We start from the raw sequence: 24,526 nt of genomic DNA on the forward strand, positions 1-24,526 counted from the left end.
GAACATCTATTGGGAGCTCCAATAAAGGGGCTATTTTTAAAGATAATATAAATAATAATTTAACACCATGTAAAAGCAACACCACATATTACTCATAATTGCCTATAAAATCTTTTTTTTTTTTATTTATCCTATATGTCAAAAGTCCTTGGCCCTTCCCAAATGCTCCCAAAATTAACTTATCTCTGCCTTCTGGACATTGAGTGGTGTGACTCCACCCCCTCTTACATCACAGTCCGTTCCTTTTACATAACGGCCTGCCCCTTTTGTTCCTGCCCCCAACATCAACATTTTAGGAAACAATGGCAACCCTACCCAGGGCCGCCATTAGAAATCAAGGGGGCCCCGTACAACAAAATTTTTGGGCCCCCCTGGATCCCTCCCACCACAAGCCCCACCCCAGATCTGCCCATACCACAGTTAAAAGACCACACAGACATCAGCGCTAAAAACGGTAAACCCCCCCCCACACAAGTTATAAAAATTCATGATAAGGTCCCCATTGGCTCCTTTTGCGGCTTGAGGACTTCAAGTTCTGCTCTTTTCGTTACTTCGGGTCTTTTCGCGGCATCAGGACTTCGGCAGTTAGGGACTTCAGCGGTTCAGGACTTCGGAAGAGGCAGCATGGCTTTGGCTCTGTCAAGGGAGGCCTGGCTATTTCGAAAAGTGGGCACCACTTTAGGCCCGGGCCCGGTACAGGAGTACCCCCTGTGCCCCCCGATGGCGGCCCTGCTTACAAACATCAGATATGGGACCTGTTATCCAGAATGCTTGGGACCTGGAGTTTTCTGGATAACGGATTTTTCCATAACTTGGATCTTCATACCTTAAGTCTACTAAAAAAATCATTTAAACAAAATTTAGAACAATAACCTCCAATGAGAATTATATCTCAGCTTGGATCAAGTACAAGGTACTGTTTTATTACTAGAGAAAAAGTAAATCAAATAAAAATGTGAATTGTTTGATTAAAAAGTCTATGGGAAATGGCCTTCCTGTAAGTTCTAGCTTTCTGGATAATGGATTTCATATGTGTATACAAATGTCATCAGGTATACACTTTAAAGTGTTTGGGTAGTGGTGTGGGCCAAGAAATAAAGTAACAACTGTTTTGCTAAAAAAAAACAAAAAAAAACAAATATTATTTCAGAGGTAAATTTATTTTACACACTAGATTTTTTTTTCTTTCTTTTTATTAAGTGCAAAAATATTTTTTGTTCATAACACTGATTTTTTAATTTTTTTTTGTAATTTCATTGCCGGTTCCTTCGGGATTCAGATGATGATCAAATGTAAAACCAGTGTCACTTTTAGGCAAGTATGTGAAACAGTAAGCAGTGTGAATCCAACACAGGAAATAACTGTTGCCGACTGATTAAGCAGGGGGTTACAAACAAGTTATATGGAAACATACAGGCAACTGTGAAGTGTGTTCCTAACCAAGATCTCCTGTTTAGGAACCGTCGGACGTCATTTTGTGTGAAGAAAAGGGAGAGCAACTCAAAAGAAAGAAGCAGCACATGCAGCATTTTAATTTAGCGAAATACTCCAAATGGTACACTGTAACAATCCGGGTATAATCTGTCATATTGCATAAAAAGACCATGACATGACGGCAGTCAATGCATACGTGACGTATAAAGACATATTGCACTAGGATCCTTTGGCACCATAATGTCAGAATTGTAACTAGTGTTTTTCTTTACCCTGCAGGTTTTCCAGTCAACAGCTTTGAATTAAAAGGAATTTCCAAAAATAAAGATAAAGCTGATTCCATAGACCAGGGGTGCCCAAGACGTCGATCGCAGTCTACTGGTCGATCACTTCAAAGTCCCTGGCAGACCACAGAAAAAAAATCACTGCAAGTAAAAATTGTGTGCACAAAATAAAAAAATGTATCGCTCGTGAAAAAAATTGTTGCGCGAAAAAGTCGCTCATAGACATCAATGTATTTTACCAAAATGGGGTATTGGGGGCAGGGCGATCCTGGTCCCTCCGCCGCCTGAGGCAGCTTGGTGTTGCTGCCGCTCCTTTTTCGTCCGAGGGGGTCCGTGAGGGCGGCGAAGAGGACCAGGACGCCAGCGCAGAGAGCATTATTGCGCTCTCTACTCTAGAAGAGCCAAATTTCCAGTTTGAAAAACGGAAATTCAGCTCTTAATCAAGTACCAGGAGCAGCATTTTTGTCGCCCCTGGTACCTAGTGGGGCGCTGCCATCTGAGGCGACTTCCTCTGCTCACCTGATTGGTGGAGCGCCCCTGATTGGGGGTATTTATACATGGAAGTGCCTCTGTGCCATCCTGCTATGAGTTCTTCAGGTAGATCTCATGATGGTGTCAGGTGTCAAGAATAGATTGCGAGGTGACAAAGTCTGAGCACCCCTGCTGTAGACTGAAAGAAAACATTGACACTGTTAGTAATTTCCCGCTCCTCTTAGGCTCACAGTGCTATGCAGCTCCCATGTCCCCTTTTCCCACTGTGAAGCGATGGACTCTGGGACATGATGTCCCTCTGCTTTCTAGAGAATCTCAGCACCACCCACTATGGAAAGCAATGAGATTTTAAGTCCCAGAATCCCTCGCTTCACAACAAACAAGGTGAGGGAAGGGTTACGCGACACTGTGAGCCTAAGGGGGAATGAGAAATGTTTCCTTTGAATTAGAGAGAGACTATAATGGTTTCCTTTCATATATGTGAAAAAAAGAAATATATTTAAATTTATTTTTGGAAAATCAGAATGTTTATGCACCTCCTCTACATAAGCCCAACTGATTGAGCTCATGACAAATATGAGGATCTATTTTCCCTTTCAATACAATGCCTAGGATGTAATGTGTTTAACAGTACTTATTTCCATGATTTTGCCTTGTAAAGCTTTTTGTGAGTATGATTTTAACTTATTGTTTTACTACAGCACCATTGTCGTTGCTTCTTGTCTAATAACAACTCTTTTCTTAAAAAAAAAAAACAGTAATATTTTTACACTGAGATCAATTTGACTTCCTTTTTGACTCCTGTTTGACCTTCTCTGCAATCAGCTGTTGGATTCGTTGGTTCTTCGTCTTTCCGAATGTGGATCTTCTCCGGGGAATGGCATTGGGTTGCGGCACTTCATTCTGTAAGTCCTGGATTTTATTCGGAATGTCAACCCTGTTATTATGTTGGTCAGTGAGGCTGGAGTTTGAAACATTTTGCTTGTAATTAAGAGTGAAGGTCAAAGTGGTATTGTAGCGAGTGGGAGGTGATGGAATTGGGCGTGCAGGATTACCACTACTATTCGTTTTGGTGTCATTGTGCAAGCGAGATGCATTGCATGATTTACAACACATTCGGCTGTAGCCAGGCATTGAGCAGTAACGATGCAAAATTCCCAGACGACAAACCATCGACTTGTCTTCAAGGCAGCTTTCATCTGTGAAAAAAGGGAAAAATAATACAACTATAAGCGCATATTTTAAAGTGCTTTAGCTCTATACAAGGAATTATTATTCAGAATGCCTGGGATCTGGATTTCATCTATAAGGTGTTCTTTCTGGAATAACCATACCATGAGGTTACCAAAAGAATGGAAACATGAAATAAACCCAATAGGATTGTTTTGTTACCAATACGGATTCATGCAGCTTAGTTACCATCATGTACAAGCTACTGTTTTGTTATTACTACAGAGAAAAAGAAAATTATTTAAAAAGAAGTCTATGGGAAATAGCCTTCCTGTAATTCTGAGCTTTCTGGTTAATAGGTTCCTGGATAACAGATCCTATACCTGTACCTTGTACACTGTGCCATTCTGTCATATAGAAAAAAAAAATCTGTTACAAATTTGATTTTAGGACACTAAAATCTGTTACAAATCTTTACAAATTTAGGACACTATAAGGGCAATGGTAGATTCATTTTATTGCCGGTGGGAGCATCTGGAGGAGATTAATCACCAGCAGAAGAGGAGATTTGTTGTGGGCGTCTAATTTCCTTGTCTACCATTGCCCTAAGATGTTTAAACTTAAGTAATACAGAGGGATAGACATATGATAAAAGCTAGCAATGAATGAAAACTGTTCAAGATAAAAACTGGTCATTTGAGCTTATTCAGGGCAGAGACACACGGCCAGTAGCGATGGTAGAATAAATTCGCCTGACGCAAATTTGTTGCGAATTTCCACGTTCGCCCCTGAGCAATAAATCCGCAAAAACTCCAATGAAAATTCACCAGCGGGCGGACGTCCGAAAAGTCATTTGCGTCAAAATTGCCGCGCGTCAACACTATCTGGACGCCCAATGACTTTAACGTCAGCATCACAATTTTCTAGTAGGTTTTTAGTAACTCCAGGAACTTGCTATCAAGGCATCCAACCTGTTCTTGAAACTATCAGATGTATCTGCAGTGTAAACACTTTAGGGAGCACGGATGTCCATTGAGGGGGGAAGCAGATTTGGTGATTCGCGATTGCCGCTGTGGACTGATCCAACAGATTGTGCTGTGTCTCTTGTAGGAAGTCTTTTGCAGAAGTGCCATTTAAAGGAGAAGGAAAGCTCTGTTTAATTAGGGGTGCCAAAAGTTAGGCACCTCCAAGTGATTGTATTTACTTACCTCACACCCGGGGCCGGTGCTCCTATCTGGAGAAAACTGCACCGATACAGGGGTTCTTCCAGCGAGCACCACAGATCGATCAACTTCCTTCTTCTTCTTTCTACACGTGGGTGCGCATGTGCAGTAGAGCGAAAAGCTGAACTTTAACAAAGAAGTCAGCTATTAAGTTCTACTGTGCATGTGTCTGCCTGGGAAATTTGAAGAAGGAAGGCGATCGCTCTGTGGTGCTCACTGTAAGACCAGTGCAGTTTTTTCCTGATAGGAGTACCGGCCCAGGAGACCGGTAGACGCCCTTGGCAACCTGGCCGCACGCATGCGTGAACTGCTGCTTGCGGAAGCACATGTGCAAATGGACACATATGCGCGAATCGACACGCGGACGCCAAAATAGAAGATACTGTCGGAGAGAGGGGACCGGGCATAGGGTAGGCGACAGAGAAGGTACGCGCCTGGCACCCCCCCACAGCTTTTGCTCCCTAGGCACGTGCCTACTCTGCCTACCCCTAGTTCCGGCCCTGCCTGGGGGTTCCTAACTTTTGGCACCCCCAAGTAAATAAAGCTTTCCTTCTCCTTTAATATTGCTGTGAGGGAGCAAACCAATTTATATACTGTACTTGCTGGTGGTGTATATCAGTTGACCTACTTTTGCATTATGATTTGCCAAAATGATTCTCATTTGCCAAATGCTTATTTAGGGACTCCACACCTGAGCTGGTAATCAAACAAAGGAAACAATATCCCGAGGCTCTATCTCTCTTGATACTTTCTCCTTCTTTTTTCTATATAAATCGATGTTTAAAATGTAATAAAGAGAATCTGTTAAAAAAAAAAAAACAAAGGAAACAAAATCTAAAACTGCACCTCCAATATACTGCAATGGTGTTGGAAAAAAATAACTTTTCTAGACTTTCAACAACAGCACTTTATATAGCACCAACAGGAGACCATCACTGTTTTATGATCACTGTGATCTGGTGGCTATTGGGCAAGCCACTCTTGGCAAAGATGACTTTACACACAAATTGGTGTGTGTCTGTTTAGTCACCTTTACTCTATAAGCACAGAATTAATAAATAGACCCTGGTACAGTGAGTGATCCGGTTTGCTAAAAAGTGCCGGGTACTACTTTTGTGAACTGCCCCATCTCTTCTGATGTCCCAGGGATTGTTTGAACGTTCCTGAACAACACACATGCGCAGTAGAATAAAAATCTGGTCTTTAACTTTCAAGTTCAGTTTCCTACAGAGCATGCGACCTGCCCTGGACTGTCCTGGATAGCGAAGAGGATAACAGCCAGTGCCGGTCCAAGTCGGCCGGGCAACCAAGGCAACCGGGTCAACTACATCGCCCCCTTCTGATGTGCGTGCACACGAACGGACAAGCACACAAACTGATGTAGTGCATGCACAGAGGAGTGCACGCATTCAAGAAGTATTGGATTGATGCCACATGTGGGGAAACAAGGGTCTGAACTAGGGGCAAAGAGGCAGAAGAGGTACCTTTTGCACCTTTGCACTCTTGACCAGTGTCAGACTGGGCCGGTGGGACACCGGGAAAAAACCCGGTGGGCCCCTGGCTCTTGTGGGCCTCGCCGGCCCAGGACTGTACCCATATTTGCCTCTTAATGCTGTGATCCCCTTTATCGGAAGTTGCGGCAAAAAAAATTTGGTGTGCACTCGCATGTCGCATGTGTATAAATGTGGCGCCACGCGCAGAGACGCAGCACACAGGCCGGCGCAGAGACGCGCCAAACATGGTAGCGTGGCGGGCGGAGGGGGACCCTGGGGCAGTAGCCCCAGTGGGCCTTGGGCCACCCAGTCCGACCCGGCCCTTGGCACGTGCCTTTTCTTCCTACCCCTAATTAAGGCACTGATCAAAGCAAAATCAGAAGAGATGGCGGCACAGTTCACAAAGATAGTACCTGGGCCAGTGCACTTTTTAGGAAACAGGAGCACTTGTCTAGGGTCTAAGGTAGGGATACACTCAATCCTAACTCGCATATGCAAATTAGGGGCGGGTAGGGAAATCACGTGACTTTTTGTCACAAAACAAGGAAGTAAAAAATGTTTCCCCTTTCCCACCCCTAATTTACATATGCAAATTAGGATTCAGATTCAGTTTGTATTCGGAATCTTTCGCAAAGGATTCGAGAATTCGGCTGAATCCAAAATAGTGTATTCGGTGCAGTCCTAGTCTAAGGTAAGTAGTTATAGTTACTGGGGGGGGTGCCTTAAACATTGACACCCCCAGTACACTTTGGTTGATTTCTTTCCTTTAGATATTTTAGCACTATGTCAGCCACAAATTATAGTTAGTTATGTTTATTAAAACTGAGAAATTCAGCACTTCGTACAGAGAGCAGCATCTCAATGATATGCAACATAGGGGCGGCTGAGGGGATGCCCACTTAGCCTCCCCCCGCCAACCTTTTTTAGATCCTGCACTGACTAATCCAGCCAGTGCTGGATCCAAAGGTCGTGCCACATGTCTGTTTTGGAGACCATCCCTATTTCACAGAGGCCTTCGGCCATTGCAGACTGATGAACACATCATTTGTAAGAAGAATTGAGCCTTTTTCCTTTTCACTTACCTGAAGGAATCTGAAGAATACTCCTGCCATTACTTTGTCTGTGTCTGTGTCTTACCATATGGTTCAGTTTTATATCAGTAATTCCCATCAGAAGTTACTGGGATTTAAGTCATGCTTCACATACATACAACCCTTCCTTTTCTATTGGAAACAATGTACAGCTTTCTGTAATTACCGCCCTGGTGCTGTCATTCAACCATGGCTCAGGGCCAATGACATTCACTAAAGCTTTTTTTTCTTTTAACTTATCTACAAATATACTGCATGGGGATAACATTCAAATTTCTATTGTTCTTAATAATTTCTAAAAATGGTGTTGTTTTGTTTTATTTCTTTAAAACTCTAAATATTTGAGATTTATTAAAGGAGAACTAAACCCTAAAAAATAATATGGCTAAACATGCCATATTTTATATACTGAACTTATTGCACCAGCCTAAAGTGTCAGCAGCAATGATCCATTACTTCAAACTTGTCACAGGGGGTCACCATCTTGGAAAGTGTCAGTGACACTCACATGCTCAGTGGGCTCTGAGCAGCTGTTGAGAAGCTAAGCTTAGGGCTCGTCACTAATTATCCAGCAGAAAATGAGGTTGGTCTGTAATATAAGCTGATGCTACAGGTTTGCTGATTATTAAATTCTGATGCTAATTGCACTGGTTTCTGTGCTGCCATGTAGTAATTATCTGTATTAATTACTAATCAGCCTTATATTGTGACATTTCTATTCTATGTGTACTGTATATTGGGAGTGGGTCCCTAAGCTCAGTAAGTGACAGCAGCACAGAGCATGTGCAGTGAATCAGCAGAAAAGAAGATGGGGAGCTACTGGGGCATCTTTGGAGACACAGATCTTTACTGCTAAAGGGCTGTGGTTGCCTTGGGCTGGTACAGAAGCACAAAATATAATGTACAACATTTCTAGCTATTTCTTTAGTTAAGCTTTAGTTCTCCTTTAAAGGAGAAACAAACCTTTATTAAAAAAAAACCCTACCCCACATAGACTCCCCTGCCTCCTCCCCCCAGCTTAGCTGCTACTCCAGGCAAATGTCCCTAACTTTTTACCTACCCCTCGGTGCAGATTCAGGGATTGGAGCTCATCTTCCGGGTCTTCGTGTCTTCTTCCGGTGCTTCGGCAATTTTCGTCAATCTCGGTACATGCACAGTTGTTGCGAACCGGGAAATTGCTCCAACTACGCATGCAGATTACCGAAAACCCGGAAGATGGCTGCCGTGAACTCCGATCCCTGAATCTGCACCAAGGGGGAACTTTAATAAATGGGCCTTCCCATAATGAAAATCTGTAAGAATATCCAAGTTTGATGCTGAATTACCTGACCATTTGGAAGCCATCACAGTACCAACAACAAGTCGTTTTGTAAAAAAAACCAACACAAGCTATATATGACATTTGAATCACTGTATAAGTTTTATACAAAAAAAGAAATCACGTTAAAATGCACATTTCTGAACAAAGAAAATATCCCTGATAATGAAAAGTGCAATTATAGTGCACAATGTTAAGACACCTTATATTACTCTCTTCTTTACCATCAATGCCGTGAAAAAAAACCATTCTGTTAATACACTGACAATAGTTTAACAGTCGTCAACACAGCAGAACAAGAAACCATCAACTGAATTACATAACAGTACTAATAGCCAGGTTTTTGGGTTTTTTTTTTTTTGCATTACACAATTTACAAAAATAATTCACACACATTGTGATTTACTCTTAAGAAATAACATTAGTATACCCTGACAAAATGCCTTTAGTAATAGCATATTATAATACTCTGCTTAAAACACAAAGACAATTAGATTTTCATAAGAGGAAAAAAATGCAGCATATTTTGTTTACAAATATAGTTTTACAACTATCCTTTTTTTAAGTTTAATGCTATATACATAAAGCTGTTGGCAAAAGTATTTAGAAATGAATTGTGTCGTACGCTCTGACTTCAGCAGACTAATGCATTATTATTAGTGAAGAGCGTAAAAAAAAGTATAAAGGCAAATAAGCTGCCATCGATATTGACTCAGCATTGGTGTGTATATAATATATACATCGTACTGATCTATGGTGGAATTGTAAAAGGCCACCAGATTGGTCATACAAGTACGGTCTAAATTAGCCAACGCTGCTTCAATGGTGATCACCAGTTTCTTTTTCAACTTAATTAATTATATTGAATTGTTACTATACTATTACCATATTAACACACACACACAATATATATATATATATATATATATATATATATATATATATATATATATATATATATATATATACAAATCAGACACCATTTTAATCAACATTTCAGTAGTGCACACAAGTAGATTTTTTTGGCAAATTCGAACATGTAATAAGAAAGTTTTTTTTTTTTTCACCAACAACATTTCAAAAAGAAAACCAATGCTAAGGCAACAGATGACAGTAAATACATCTTAAATAAATATTGAAGCATTAGCACTTGGCTACAAATGTGTGATTATAGTCATTGTAGGTAGTCAACAAGGCATGTTATGCAAAGCAGCAAATTCGAGATCTGATGAAATCTTTCTATCTCATTTGAAAATTATCCAAAATATTTCCTCAGTAAAAATACTGTATGATTATGCTCTTCTAACTGGTTTAAGTCTGGTTTCTCTAGCTTTTCACTTAGTGACCTCAACTTAAAACCTATAAGAGCAGAGACACATGCTCAGATTCGGAGAGATCAGACCTGTCTCCCTAAACTGGCTCTGACCGGCTAGAATGTTAATCGCCGGCGGTCGGTGTGCTTCGTTTTTCGAAGACGCCCGAAGTTGCCGCACAAGGAAACTTCGGGCGACTTCGGAAAACAAAGTGCTCCAAGTGCCATCCCACCGGCGATTTAGATTCTAGCTGGCGGGAGGTAGTTCGAGATTAGTCACACCAAAGAAGAGGCGTTTTATCGCCGGCGACTAAATCTCCCCAAATCTGAGTGTGTCTCTGCCTTAAGGCTCATGTATGTCCACAAGTGCAGTTGCAGTTTCCAGGTCTGGATTTCAAAGTTATGGGCCCCTAGGCCAGCAATTATATATCTGGTCTGCCTCCCGCCTCCTCCGCTAAATGCATGTGCATTCACACACCTGCAACACAGAACTGTGTACGCCCCTCAAATCACTTTACAGGAAGAAACTGGATCTGCACAAGGAACAGGAGCTCTGAAAACTGGCGCAGTCCCTATCAGGGCCAGAACTAGGGGTAGGCAGAGTAGGCACGTGCCTAGGGTGCAAAGCTGGGAGGGCGCAGGCTCGTACCTCCTCTGTCGCCTACCCCATTTTCCGGTTCCCTTCTCTTGCCGACTTTTGTGCCTTGTGCGCAAATCCGCGCGTGCGCACTCGAGCGCCGCAAGTGCCGGGCCTGCCTAGGGCGCCTGCCCAGCGTGGCCCGGCACTGGTCCCTATTAATGCATACCTCCCAACTGTCCCTTTTTTGCAGGTTGAACTATCAAAATCGGTTTGAGTTTGAGTTTGATAGCTCAACCCGCAGTCCCAGGTTTCTTACTGAAATGTCTCAACTTTCTTTTTGATCTCCTGCACTAAACAGCCAGAAAAAGATATAAAGTTTCTAAAACGTAATTGGCTTTTGGCAGAGAGCCCAGTATATGTGCCAGGTGCACTTTGATACATTTGTAACAATTTAAGATAAGCAAAGACACAATTTTAACAATTTAAGATAAGCAAGTCTCTTGGGGGAAACAGTGACTTGCAGCTTAAAGGGCATTTCACTTTCATTAGCAAAACTGTAATAACACATAAAAACCACAGAAATGTGTTCAAACTTTCATAAACTGCTAATTAACATGGTAATTAGGGGGTGTGGCCACAAAAATGGGCATGGTCAAACAAATTGCTGCACACCAACTCTTTTTGTCCCTCTTTCTATTTCCAAAATGTTGGGAGGTATGATAATGCGGGAAGCAGAAGGCATGCCACCCCTGAAACTTTGCCATCCTAGGCCAGGTGCTTTGTAGCATTCGCACAAATCTGGGTTTCCCTGCAGTCAGTTGTGTGTGAAACCACTTTAAATGTACTTGTGTCAAAAAATACAAGGGATGCACCGAATCCATTATTTTGGATTCGGCCGAACCCCTGAATCGTTCGAGAAAGATTTGGCCGAATGCCGAATCAGATTCGGTTTGGCCAGGCAGAAGGATTCGGCTGAATCCGAATCCTGCTGAAAAAGGCCGAATCCTGAACTGAATCCTGGATTCAGTGCATCCATAAAATGTACTCCTCTAGCACTTCTATATGGTTGTGTTCTGCATAGCGCAGTCCTTTCAGCCTTCCACTCCAGTCAAGTGATGCCACATCTATTGATGCAGGGGAACCTTTTTTGTTATCGCCACCTCCAGACCAGGCAGGAGCTCCAGGGTTCCCTCAGCTCCCTGCATAAATTGCCGCAGTTAAGTAAACTATGGCAAAAACATCATTTGCAAACCGAACACCAGAAATGACACTGATGCAATAATGCCTGATCTGCCCAAAGCACACATGCATTTGTGTCTAGTATTGCAAATTGGGCACCACTTCGGTAGGCACAGGTAAATTGTGCCAAGTGTAAAGAAATTTTGTTCACTGCACTTGCAGATGTACATGTGCCCATATGTGTTTCTTACTCCCAGGTTAAAGTTAAACAGGCTTTCTTCAGTAGTAGAAAGAACTAAATGCTGAAAATTTGTTGGTGTGGAATAATGGACTCATACCAGAGCAGCAATTTATCTTAAAAAGCAGGAGTACTCTAGCATGGTTGGGATTAACCCTGTAACCTGTGTAATGGCTTATGGCCATTTTATCACCTGAATAAAATTGCCTTTCAGGCATATGACAGAATGCCTGAAAATACCTTGGCATTGAAAAGAAACGTAATTTTCTTCCTTTGTGCAAAGTTGACCTAGTTTTGTGCTATTTATGCAAGGGAGGTCAAAGAGTTGTTGATGAGGTTCTTCACCTGCAGCCACATAGTTGCTCTATTTTGCCTCAAGTAATTGCTCAATTTTTTTTAGCTGAAGACCACGACTTGTATAATAAGCTAACTGAAGCAAATGGCTGGGGCTTGACTGTAGTGACTGATACAGACATCTGCTGCAGAACCAGATCTTTGCAGGCTTGAGGAGCACTAGTTTAGGGGGAGAGCAGTAGAATAAAATACAGGCTTCAAGGTGATACTTTTGAGGTGCCAGGAGAAGGACACAGTTCCAATATATAGTGAATAAAGTACCCCCTTTTGTAAAATATAAGGATATTATAAGTTACCGAGGAGTTTCATGACCATATAAAAACACGAGGCCGAAGGCCGAGTGTTTTTATACAGGTCATGGAACTCCGAGGTAACTTCTAATATCCTCATATTTTACAACTGGGGGTACTTTATTTATTATAATACACACATTTTAGTTAGTCATGTAACAGAAATGACATCACTACTCACCGTTTATAACTGATGACATCACTACTCACCGTTTATAAGGATATAATTTACAAGATATTCATGGCTTTTGTGTATTATATGTAGATAAGCTGCAGCTCACCGTTAAAAGGAGAAGGATACAGGGCTGTTGAATGCAACTCTAGGGCCAAGTGAAATGGCAGATAGTGGTCCCAATGAGAATCACTATAATGAAACGATTGAATGGTCAAAACAACTGGATTCAAGGGGTGGACTGCCAGCTGCTGAAACAGTGTCCAGACATGCTTGGCTGAATAGTTATGTTCAGCACAAGCCCTATTTATTTAATCCACGTTGAAAAAGGGGGTATACTGTCCCTTTTAAATCTTTAGTAATGAACCGCTCCTCATCTAAAAGACTACTAAAGAATTCAGCTCAGGGAAGGGGGATATGTTTATACATCAGTACACTGATGATTTGTTTTGATTATGCTCATAAGAACCTGAAGAATCTTATATTCACCAAGGCACATTTTTGGAGGGAAAGAGGGACCAACTACACCAGATACAACCTTTAGCAGGCTTAGCAAAGTCCTGATAATTTTAGCCCCTTTAAACTTAAATTATTGGCCATGATGTTCCCAGTGATTGGTGGACTTTTATGCAGATATTTTCACTGACAAGAACCAGTTGGGGTATTGCTAAGCTGGGTGCACTAGAGCATAGATGGTGTTTCAGCTTGCTGAGTAGAATTACACCATCAACTATAATCTGGACAAATTTGAGCTGATGCTTTATTTCACAGCCCAAGAAAAGGCTCCTTGGGGAGAAGTGGAGGCAAGTGTGCAATGTTCCCTCTAATTCCTTCTCGCCCTTGTATGCAAAAAAAATTTTCTGTGCGAACATTTTAAACTTGTGTGCACAGTTTTTTAATGTGGGTAATGTGGACTAATGTAATTCTTTCTTACTGCTGCCCCCAAAGAGTTTTATCAGACCAGGGGCACAGTTTTAACTCTCAGCTAGAGATGGAACTGAACAAATTCCAAGGGGTGTGAGCCTCATCAGGGAAATAGTGAGTGTAAATAGCATAATCACACCCTCTTGAACCTACCACCCATCTTGGTGGCATTGCCAAATGACAGTTGGCCAGAATATGTGTCAGATGTATTCTCATCATATACACACTCCAGTCTTTTTTCTGTTTTTGAGATGAACTTGTTTACACTTAGACCTATTGTCACCCTCATCGGGGACCCAGGAATCTGAAGCCTGATAGACTTGGGTGAGGATGGCAAGCATCCTGTAGTGTAATGAGGAAAAGAGTGAGGAAAGGACTATCCCAATTTTGCACTTGAGAGGTGTATGGTATGTTGATTTCTTTATTAGGAAGTCTGTGTTTGTAGTATCATACACTTTGGGGTATATTTATCAAAGAGTGAAGTTAGAGGTCGCCACAGTCTGCTAAAGTGAAATTCTGCCACTCTCCATTCATTTCTATGGGATTTTGAAAGCCATATTTATCAAAGGATGAACTTTCACTTTCACCCATTGATAAATACTCTTTTAAAAATCCCATAGAAATGAATAGAGAGTGGCAGAAATTCCCTCTAGAGCAGGGATCCCCGACCTTTTGAACCCATAAGCAATATTTAGAAGTAAAAGGAGTTGGAGAGCAACACAAGCATGAAAAATGTTCTTGGGCTGCCAAATAAGGGCTATGATTGGCCATTTGGTAGCCATATGTGGATTGTCAACCTAAATTGAGGCTCTGTTTGGCAGTGCACCTGGTTTTTATACAACCAAAACATGCCTCCAAGCCTGGAATTCAAAAATAAGCTCCTACTTTGAGGCCACTGGAAGCAAAATCCAAGGGGTTGTAAAGCAAAATGTTGCTCATGATCTACTGGTTGGGGATCACTGCTCTAGAGGACTGTGGTGATCTCTAACTTCACTCTTTGATAAATATAGCCCAATGAGTGGTCCAACTGTGTTACCGTTTTCTATTTTATTAATTCAGTTTTTGAAATGTGATATTAGCAGTTGTCCTCCTGTGCGAGGGATTAGAAAATGGGATAAGAAATGCAGAAAATGATAGGCTGCTCACCTAAAATGATCACAAATGCATTAAAATTTCAACCAAAACCTGAAAGACTTGGAAGAAAATGGAAAACTACCATTCAAATGGATAGAAGAATAGCCAAAATGGCAAAGACTCAGCCAATGATCAGCTCCAGGAAGATCAAAGAAGGTGTAAAGTTACCTGTGATACTGTTACAATTAGAAGATGCCTATGTGAAGCCAAGCTATAGGCAAGTCCCATTGTTGAAAAAAATACATGTGTTGAAGAGTTTACAATTTGCCAAAGAACACATTGAACAAATGGCACAACATTTTATGGACTGATGAAAGCAAGATTATTCGTTTTGGGTCTAGGGGCCGCAGACAGTTTCTCAAACAACCCCAGACACTGAATTCAAGTCACAGTACAGTGTGAAGACCGTGAAGCTGGTGGCACAAGCATCAAGATATGGGGAAGTTTCTCATACTATGGTGTTGGGCCTATTTATCTCATACCAGGGATCATGGATCAGTTTCAATATATCAAATTACTTGAAAAGGTCCTGTTGTCCTTTGAATGGGTGTTTCAACAAGACAATGACCCCAAACACACCAGTAAATGAGTAACATCTTGGTTCCAGACCAACAAGATTGACTTTATGGAGTGGCCGGACCAATCCCGGACCTTAATCCAATAGAAAACTTGTGAGGTGACATCAAAAATTTGGTTTCTGAGGCAAAACCAAGAAACGCAGAAGAATTGTGGAATGTAACAGGTGGTTTTCATATTGAACACTGTTAATTATATAGTAAAAAGCTAAATAGCTTGCGCACTTGCTCTAGCCTTAATTCTGCCTGAAAGTAAATGTTATTTTGGCCGAAAAACTGTTTATAATTAGGTTTCATTAAACTAGTAAATATCACAAAGATCAAAGAGTCCATTAACAGATGAAAAGGTGTAAAAAAAATCCTTTAAACTCCCATGCAGTTAAGGCCCCCATACATGGGCCGATAAAAGCTGCCTACAGACGGGCTATCCCAGCCGATATCTCGAATGAGTAGGTTAAAAAATCCCATCAGATCGCAGCCGCATCTGTGTATGTATGCAGTCCCGCGATCCGACCACCCGTATCGGATGCATTATAATCCGATCGTAGAGCCCATGATCGGATCAGCCCAATATCGCCCACCTCAATGTGGGCATATCGGGGAGAGATCCGCTCGTTTGGCGATGTCGCCAAACAAGCGGTTCTCTACATCTATGGCCAGCTTAAGGGTAGAACTCCATGGGCGATTTTACCTGTGATAGCTTCCATTCCGAATGAATTAGACTAATCGCAGGCGTCACGTTGGATGCGCAGAATCTAACGTAAGTAATACAAATGTCGCAGGTAGAACCTGATTGCATCCGATACGACACGACTGTCGGATGAAGACGCAACATGCAGCATTCGCATCCGACAGTCGTGTCGTGTCTGATGCAATCAGCTTCTACCTGTGACATTTGTATTACTTATATTCAATTTGGCACATCCGACGTGATGCCTGTGATTAGTCTCACTGCGTCGGAACGGAAGGTATCGCAGGTAAAATCGCCCTTGGAGTTCTACCCTAAAGTTTGGGCCCAGTCCATGGTTCTAGGGTGCTAGGAAGCCTACTACTTACACCCCTAGGTGCACCCTAGCTTGCACATTTAGAATAACAAACAAGTTGAAGGTGAGCCAGAAGATGGCCACATTCTGCCTTCCGATTATCCCTTCTGCATGTACTGCTGCAGAACACAGACTCCATTACATTCCATAACATTCAGCGAGTTGCAAGAGGAGGCCTGCAAATAACATTGGACACACAAGGGTGCAAAGAGCACAAATATACAGAATTCTTTGCAACTTGCTGTGTTTTGTAAATGAGCCTACTGAGTTTTATGTACGCAAGATTTCTACAAAACATACTAATTCAAATATATAAATACTATTTAAAATGTCACATTGATTCTTATAATTGCAGACGCCCCTTTTAAAGGAAAGTACTATTAAAATAGCACCATACATTCATTTGCCTGGGTTAACAGTCCTGTAGAAAACGTTAGCTAAACTGAAGGCAATGCTTTCATAATACTTATATATCGAACGCAGGGCCAGGGCCTGACATGCAGCACTTCCCTGATAACTTTGATTAGAGTGCAAGTGCATATAGCAATAGCAGCAACTCAATATTAAGAAAAATAATATATGAGTCTTAAAGGAGAACTGTCATCATGGCAACATTAATATTATCAGTCGTTGAATTCCCTGGTCACACTGGGGCTTATTTATAAACACGGGGCAAATTTGCCCCTGTGCAGTAACCCATGGCAACCAGTCATATGCCCAGTGTTTAAAAATGAGCCCCCATGTGTCTAAAACGCCTCCCTGCCGAACAGCATTACTGAGGCACCAGGTAGAGTACTTTAGACTGACATGTCATGATAGTAAGTCATTTTACCTCTCAAAACCTATACACACAAAAATCGAAATTGTGAATCGGAGTTATAAATCACTCAATGTGGGTGTGATGTCAAATAGCCCAAACAGTTCCCCTTTAAGAAACATTGCACAGTATTCTGAGTGTTTTTACTCTAACGAAGATAAATTAAAAAATAGAATCTTTTGCAATTATAATCTTATACACTTATGAAAAAGTAACGAGAATGTAATAGAATATTGAATATATACACATTTATATAAAAGTTACAGTGAACAGATATGGGATCTATTATCTGGAAACCTGCTATCCAGAAAGCCCTGAATTATGGAAAGGCCATCTCCTATATAGTCAATTTTAGGCAAAAAATGTTAATTTTATTTAAATTTTCTCTGTAATAATAAAACAGTACCTTGTATCTGATCCTACTTAAACTGTATCCATATTGGTGGCAAAACAATCCTACTGGGTTTATTTTTAGATATTATTTACTAAGCTCCGGTTGGGCTTTTTGGGCCAAAACTTGAATTTTTCTGTTTCGTTTTTTTTTAAAACTCTAATTTTTCTAAATCTATTAAAGCCCTAAGCAGCAAAAAGCCTGAAAATCCGCCATCTCAGACCTGTCGAGGTTGTGTCTAAGTCAAAACTGTATCCATATTGGTGGCAAAACAATCCTACTAGGTTTATTTTTAAATAATATTTACTAAGCTCCGGTTGGGCTTTTTGGGCCAAAACTTGAACTTTTTTGATTTTTTTTTTTTTTTAAAACTCTAATTTTTCGAAATCTATTAAAGCTCTAAGCTGCAAAAAGCCTGAAAATCCGCCATCTCAGACCTGTTGAGGTTGTGTATAAGTCAAAACTGTATCCATATTGGTGGCAAAACAATCCTACTGGGTTTATTTTTAATTATTATTTACTAAGCTCCGGTTGGGCTTTTTGGGCCAAAACTTGAATTTTAATGTTTCGTTTTTTTTAAAACTCAAATTTTTCGAAAACTATTAAAGCCCTAAGCAGCAAAAAGCCTGAAAATCCGCCATCTCAGACCTGTCAAGGTTGTGTATAAGTCAAAACTGTATCCATATTGGTGGCAAAACAATCCTCCTGGGTTTATTTTTAAATAATATTTACTAAGCTCCGGTTGGGCTTTTTGGGCCAAAACTTGAACTTTTTTGATTTGTTTTTTTTTTTTAAAACTCTAATTTTTCAAAATCTATTAAAGCCCTAAGCAGCAAAAAGCCTAAAAATCCGCCATCTCAGACCTGTCGAGTTTGTGTATAAGTCAAAACTGTATCCATATTGGTGGCAAAACAATCCTACTGGGTTTATTTTTAAATTTTATTTACTAAGCTCCGGTTGGGCTTTTTGGGCCAAATTTTTCTGTTTCGTTTTGTTTAAAACTCTAATTTTTGGAAATCTATTAAAGCCCTAAGCTGCAAAAAGCCTGAAAATCTGCCATCTCAGACCTGTCGAGTCAATGGGAGAGGTCCCTATCCTGTTTGGAAGTTTCTGTGGTCTGCGCTGGAGTAAGCCCGAAAATCCTACCTTTTCAGGCAAAAATCCCCAAAATTTGGGCTTTTTGGAAAAAGAAGCCCAAAAAAATTGAGATATTCGGATAAAACATCTGAAAATATCGTATGATTCGGGTTTACGCTCGATTTTATCGAGTTTCTACCCCAACCGATTAAATCAAGCTTTTTTTTAATAATAAATAAAGTCAAATCTTGGATTCTAGTTTGGTCGGACTTTAAAGAATCTGAAAAATTCCGATTTTGATAAATGCATGTCTCAATGTTTGTATGGTGATCCAAATTACCTTTTAAAAAAAGAAACCCTTATCCAGAAAAAGGTCCCATATAATACATCCCATATCTGTAGTTTAAAATTCACTATGGCACAATGACAGCTTTGGAGGTTGAAGAAGCAGAGCACAAATACATATATATATATAGATATATATATATATATACACACTTACGCATGTATATATATATATTAACAGTCAACAGCAGCAAGCTTATACAATTTTAGATTTGAGTCAGTTTAAAGATTTCCCGGAAAAACACTGTTATAGAGACAAATTACAGACTTACAATAGAAAGTCCTTATAGTGACATAATGCCATTTAGTCCCAGTACCTTTTCCTGCATTAAACAGCACCAAAAGCCAGCGAGGAAGCATTCCATCATCACCAAAATGCAGGCATGCATTTCAACATTTTTTGGCAGATCCTCTGTTAGAAATAGCCTTAGATATTATCCACTGCCAATGCTACAATAGCTTGAGAAAGAGGAGCACGACAAGCATAGGTGCCCAGAATAAAAGAAGAGGCTCAACCCAAGGTGGAACTCAGGAATTTAGAACTGTCCGGCATAACGAGAGGAAAAGAGCAAAGTGCATAGTCCAGAGCTGCTGTAGCATGCATTTAATGCCAAAGGCAGAATTATAAATTGGTCTTTTACTTGAAGATATCTTGTGAAGGGGATAGTCGGGGTCCAGTTTTGACAGCCATTGCACAATGTAATTCTTCTTGTATGGATCCGATGCATTTCCTGAAATGCAAAAAACCATCGCAAAATATTATTTACTTTATGAAATGGAAAAAATAGCCTCATTTTGACGTGAGCTTTATCAGTTCTGCATTTGTAGAAAAGGTGCAACACTATAATTTACAGAAATTACTACAGGTATAAAGGTTTTTTTTTTTTCAAACAGACATAACTAATTTCACTGATTATAAGGAAACCATTATAGGAAACCATTATAGCAGTGGTTTATTCAACAAGCAAGTAGTAACCCCACACTATCTGACCAATTATTTTATTCCGATATAATTAAAAACAACAACTACCGTTGAAGTGCAAAAATTTGTGAAAGTGCTTGGTGCTAAATGTACCGTCCAAATTCATATAGTAAATTAGTTGCTAACACAATTGAATGGTTCTAAGTGGGGATTTGCGGTTTTTTTAGATAGCTTCTTATCATAAGAACAGTTTAATATTTAAGACCGCAGTCCTCAACGTCCTGCCTTTCTCCCCATTTGGTGTCCCAGGGCCTAGAAAAAAGCCTAATTTAGGAGATTTTGGGACAGCTCCACCGCTACTCTATTTTCCTTTTCAATCTTTATTTCATGAATTGCTGGTTATTTCATAATTTTCTTAATTATTGATTTTGTTTTTTAAAAATACCTTACTACCTATTTATATTAGAACTTGAATGAATTGACAACTAAAGATGAATTCATAAATGAATGGATTGTATTTATACGTACCAGCACTTGATAAATCTATGCACTCAAGTGACATCCTTTATAAGTATTTAAACAGTTCTTAGCAATTGGCAATTAATTATATAAGCACTAGCACTTTAATTAATGAATATATACACCTATGCAGTGATTTAAACAAGTACTCCAAAAGTTTATTTAAAATGGTAATTAATTGATACTTAGAACCATTCAATTGTGTGTTAGCAATTAATTTACTATATGAATTTGGACGGTACATTTAGCACCAAGCACTTTCACTTGTTGTCGTTTTTAATTATTTTGGCATAAAATAATTGGTCAGATAGTGTGGGGTTACTACTTTCTTGTTGAATAAATTGTTAAATTCACCTCTACACAATCTAACATTATAATTTGATAACTGCAAGAACAACCCTTGGTTTTCGACATTATAGCAGTGGTGTAACTATAGAGCGGGGTTCCCCAACCTTTTTTACCTGTGAGTAGGGTTGCCACCTGGTGGGTATTTTATCGGCCGGGCTGGTAAAAATGATGGCTGATCTCAATGTTATCAATAGGGATAAAAGATAAATATAGAGGGAGGCCAGTATTTTTTACCAGAAGAGGTGGCAACCCTAACCGTGATCAACTTTCAGATGTAAAAAGAGTTGGGGAGCATGAAAAATGTTCCTGGGTGGTGCGCAATAAATGCCGTGATCAGGGCCGGATTTACATAGCGGGCGCCCCTAGGCACACTGCCGTTCGTCACCCGTGCCCCCCCTTTATTGATGCAAATTTTCATTATCGGGACCTGAGCAATGTGGATTGGGCACGGGAAATTTACAAAATTATTGTATCTTCTGCGCATCCCCAGTGTTTTTGAACCAATGTGGATGTGGTTGGACAGCATGCTGCCCCCCTAAAATCCTGCCGCCCTAGGCCTGGGTCTAGGTGGCCTTTCTACAAATCCGGGCCTGGCCGTGATTGGCCATTTAGTAGACCCATGTGGACTGACAGCCTACAAGAGCCTCTGTTTGGCAGTACACCTGTTTTTATGCAACTAAATTTTGCTTTCAAACCTGGAAATCAAAAATAAGCACCTACTTTGTGGCCACTGGGAGCAACATCTAAGGGGTTGGTGAGCAACATGTTGCTCACAAAGCACTGGTTGGGGATTACTGCTATAGAGGATAAAGAGGGGAATGTATTTAAAGTTGCAAAGAGCAAAACAATTCAAACCAATAAGAATAAAAATCCACATTTCGCAATGTAATGTTCCTTAAACTGTTATTGCATTGCGAATTTTAATTGCCCACTGAGAATTTTAATAATGCACTCTTAAGAAGTGCTTGAAGGTGTTGTATTCCTCTGGAGCAAACATAATGTCTTTTTCAGTAAGCCTTATTACATTTACTGCGCATTGGCGCAAACTATTTAAATTCGCAAACAGCCTTCCACTGTCGGAAGTGGTCGGTAAACAGTTTCCGGGTTCGCAAAAGCTATATTAAATTCGCACAAAGCAAAATTTGTTAGCGCAAAGGCATAACTTTTCGCATTGCGAATAGTTTTTCCGTTACCGACTTTTATTACATTTCCCTGAAAGACTCAGTAGTCACGTGGGAACCCCCCCTCCCGAGCTGCGGAAGGTGGGTGCAAGCAGCTCCAGTACTCGGGCACCGGATGGGAGTGGGCAGGCATGAAGTGGGGAGTGGGTGGATATGGAGCCGGGAGAGGGCAGATGCTGGGCTGGGAGTGGGCGGGCACGAGGTTTTGTTGGGAATTGCAATGCGTCGGGCACTTCGAAGATGTTTTTTTTCAGGGGGGCCGGGGCGCACTATAGTTACACCACTGCATTATAATTTGTAGGAACCATTTCCCAACCCCTCAGGGCACAGATTCACTGGCCCAGCAAAGAATTAGGCTAATCACAATAATTCTGCCTACATGATACAAAGGTTCATTGTAAGGTGAACTACTTTAAGACCGTGTATTCCATTCTACATTGCAGCCAAAGTACATACCAGAACATGGAGGTAATCTGCATATCCGTATTATTTCTGGCTTTTCCGCACTACAGTTGGCAGATTTGGTGACATCCGAACCACAATGCACCTGCCTTTCTTCTGTGCCATTGCCACAAGTTACTGAACACTATAATTAGAATGAAACATTTTTTTTTCAGGTTATATAACTATATTTACTAACAGTTACAGTTACGTTGGCAGGACAGTCTTTACCATAGCCGTTTCAGGAGACGTAAACCTAAAAAAAATTTGTAGAATTGCTCAGGGCACTTTTCTAAGTACTTTTGCAATTTACACTCATTTTGTTTACATTTTCAGAGCTATTTATAGTTGTATTAATTATCAATATCCTGAATTTTGTAACAAGGGCTCCACCTGCTGGTCAGGTATTCTGAATGCACAGAGAGATACATTTGGAAGAAAAACAAAGTAAGCATTCTTATATTGCTCTGTTTAGAAAAGATAAGGATAAGTACACCTTAAAAAATTAAATATAAAATTGCTCAGGCCACTTTTCTAAGCACTATTGCAATGTACTTTAATATTTTTTATTCTTCATTTTCAGAACTATTGAAAGTTGTATTAATTGTCAGTACAATACATTTTGTAACAATGGCTCCACCTGCTGGGCAGTAATTCTGATTGCACAGTCAGAGAGATATAAAGTAAGTAAGCGTTCTTATGTCTGCTCAGGTAAGAGAACAGAAGCCTCAGAAAACCTTTTTCTGTCTCCTTCCTAAGCAGAGCAACAACAAAATGCTTATTCTGTTCTCCTATAAACTTATATCAGTCAATCTTAAATATCTCTGAAATGAAATAAAAAAGATAAATGACATAAATGTTTAAAAAAGTGCCTTGAGCAATTTTACATTAATGTGTTTTTCCTGCTCTCATAATGCTTGATTTCCACCAGAAACTCTGGGGCGTATTTATGTACACTGAGCAATTTTAAATCATACAGTAATCACATAGCTTTGGATGTGTAAGTCAAGGTAACACTGTACCACCCCTGATACAGTGTAAATAGAATGAAAACAAATGTTATATTATGATCAGTGATAGGTGAATCTGTCCCGATTTGCATTGCAGAAAAATTCGCAAAACTGCAAAAAATTGGCGAAACGCATTGAAGCCAATGGGCGCCAAAATAATTTTGGCGCGCCACAATTTTGACATAAGTGACAATTATTTTGTCCAAAGGCATTAAAGTCAATGGGCGTCTGAATTATTTTGACGCACTACAATATTTTCGCATGGCAATGACAATAAATTTGCATGTCACAAATTTGCGGCCAATTTTTGCATTTTGCCGCCGGGGAATAAACTTGCTTATTTCCCATGCTAGAATCCAAATCGCGGGCAGGATGGCACTCAGAGCACTTCGTTGCCTGAAGAGGAAACTTCAGATGACTTTGGAAAACAAAGCATTCCGAGGGCCATCCCGCCGGCGATTTAGATTCAAATCAGCAGGAAGGCTTTTTTTGGGAGATTAGTCGGCTGATTTGCATGGCGCTAATTTGCCGCGAATTTTCACATTCAGGCGAATAAATTTGCTTATTTCCCAGGCTAGAATCCAAATCGTTTTCCAAAGTTGTCGAAGAAACTTCGGATGACTTCGGAAAACGAAGCGTTCTGAGTGCCCTCCCGCCAGCGATTTAGATTCAAGCCAGCAGGAGGGCTTTTTGGGGAGATTATTTGCCCAAAGAAGAGGTGATTAGTCGCCGGGCAACTAAATCTCCCTGAATCTTCCTGTGTGTCTCTGCCCTAAGACATATACTAGGTGCCCAACAACAGTTTTATACTGAATACTGGCCTGCTGGGAGTGGGTAAAAGGTATACTGACAAGGGAATTTTCTTCTACTGTTTAATGCCCATTTGGAATTATACAATATCTGGGATAAAAAAAATCATTATATTGCCCGGAAAGGCAATATAATGATTACAGACCATCTTATACTATATAATTACTTGTCTACATATAATGTAAAGATCTGATCTAAAGATCTAATGAAAAGGCATTCAACAATGGCTGAAGAGCCACAGCTTGGACAACCTTAGTGTATATACTAAATAACAGAAGAATAAAATGTATAACTTTCCTCCCTAGGAGACCATATGATGCTACAGTCCCCAGAGCACATTTTCTACTATAGAATAAAAC

General features: G+C 40.4%; 1 protein-coding gene across 1 annotated transcript in view; it reads right to left on the reverse strand.

The window, feature by feature from the left end:
* Positions 1-1,500: 1,500 nt before the first annotated feature.
* Positions 1,501-24,526, reverse strand: part of adamts2.S (ADAM metallopeptidase with thrombospondin type 1 motif 2 S homeolog) — a 150,174-nt gene continuing 127,148 nt past the window's right edge. The window contains exons 20-22 of the mRNA XM_018256219.2: positions 22,363-22,492; positions 19,578-19,667; positions 1,501-3,409 (exon numbers count right to left, since the gene is read on the reverse strand). Coding sequence (XP_018111708.1) covers positions 2,988-3,409; positions 19,578-19,667; positions 22,363-22,492 — 642 coding nt within the window. The 3' untranslated portion in view covers positions 1,501-2,987. The remainder of the gene's footprint in view (positions 3,410-19,577; positions 19,668-22,362; positions 22,493-24,526) is intronic.

The sequence above is a fragment of the Xenopus laevis genome, chromosome 3S (assembly GCF_017654675.1).
Source record: "Xenopus laevis strain J_2021 chromosome 3S, Xenopus_laevis_v10.1, whole genome shotgun sequence".
NCBI classification, from domain to species: Eukaryota; Metazoa; Chordata; class Amphibia; order Anura; family Pipidae; genus Xenopus; species Xenopus laevis.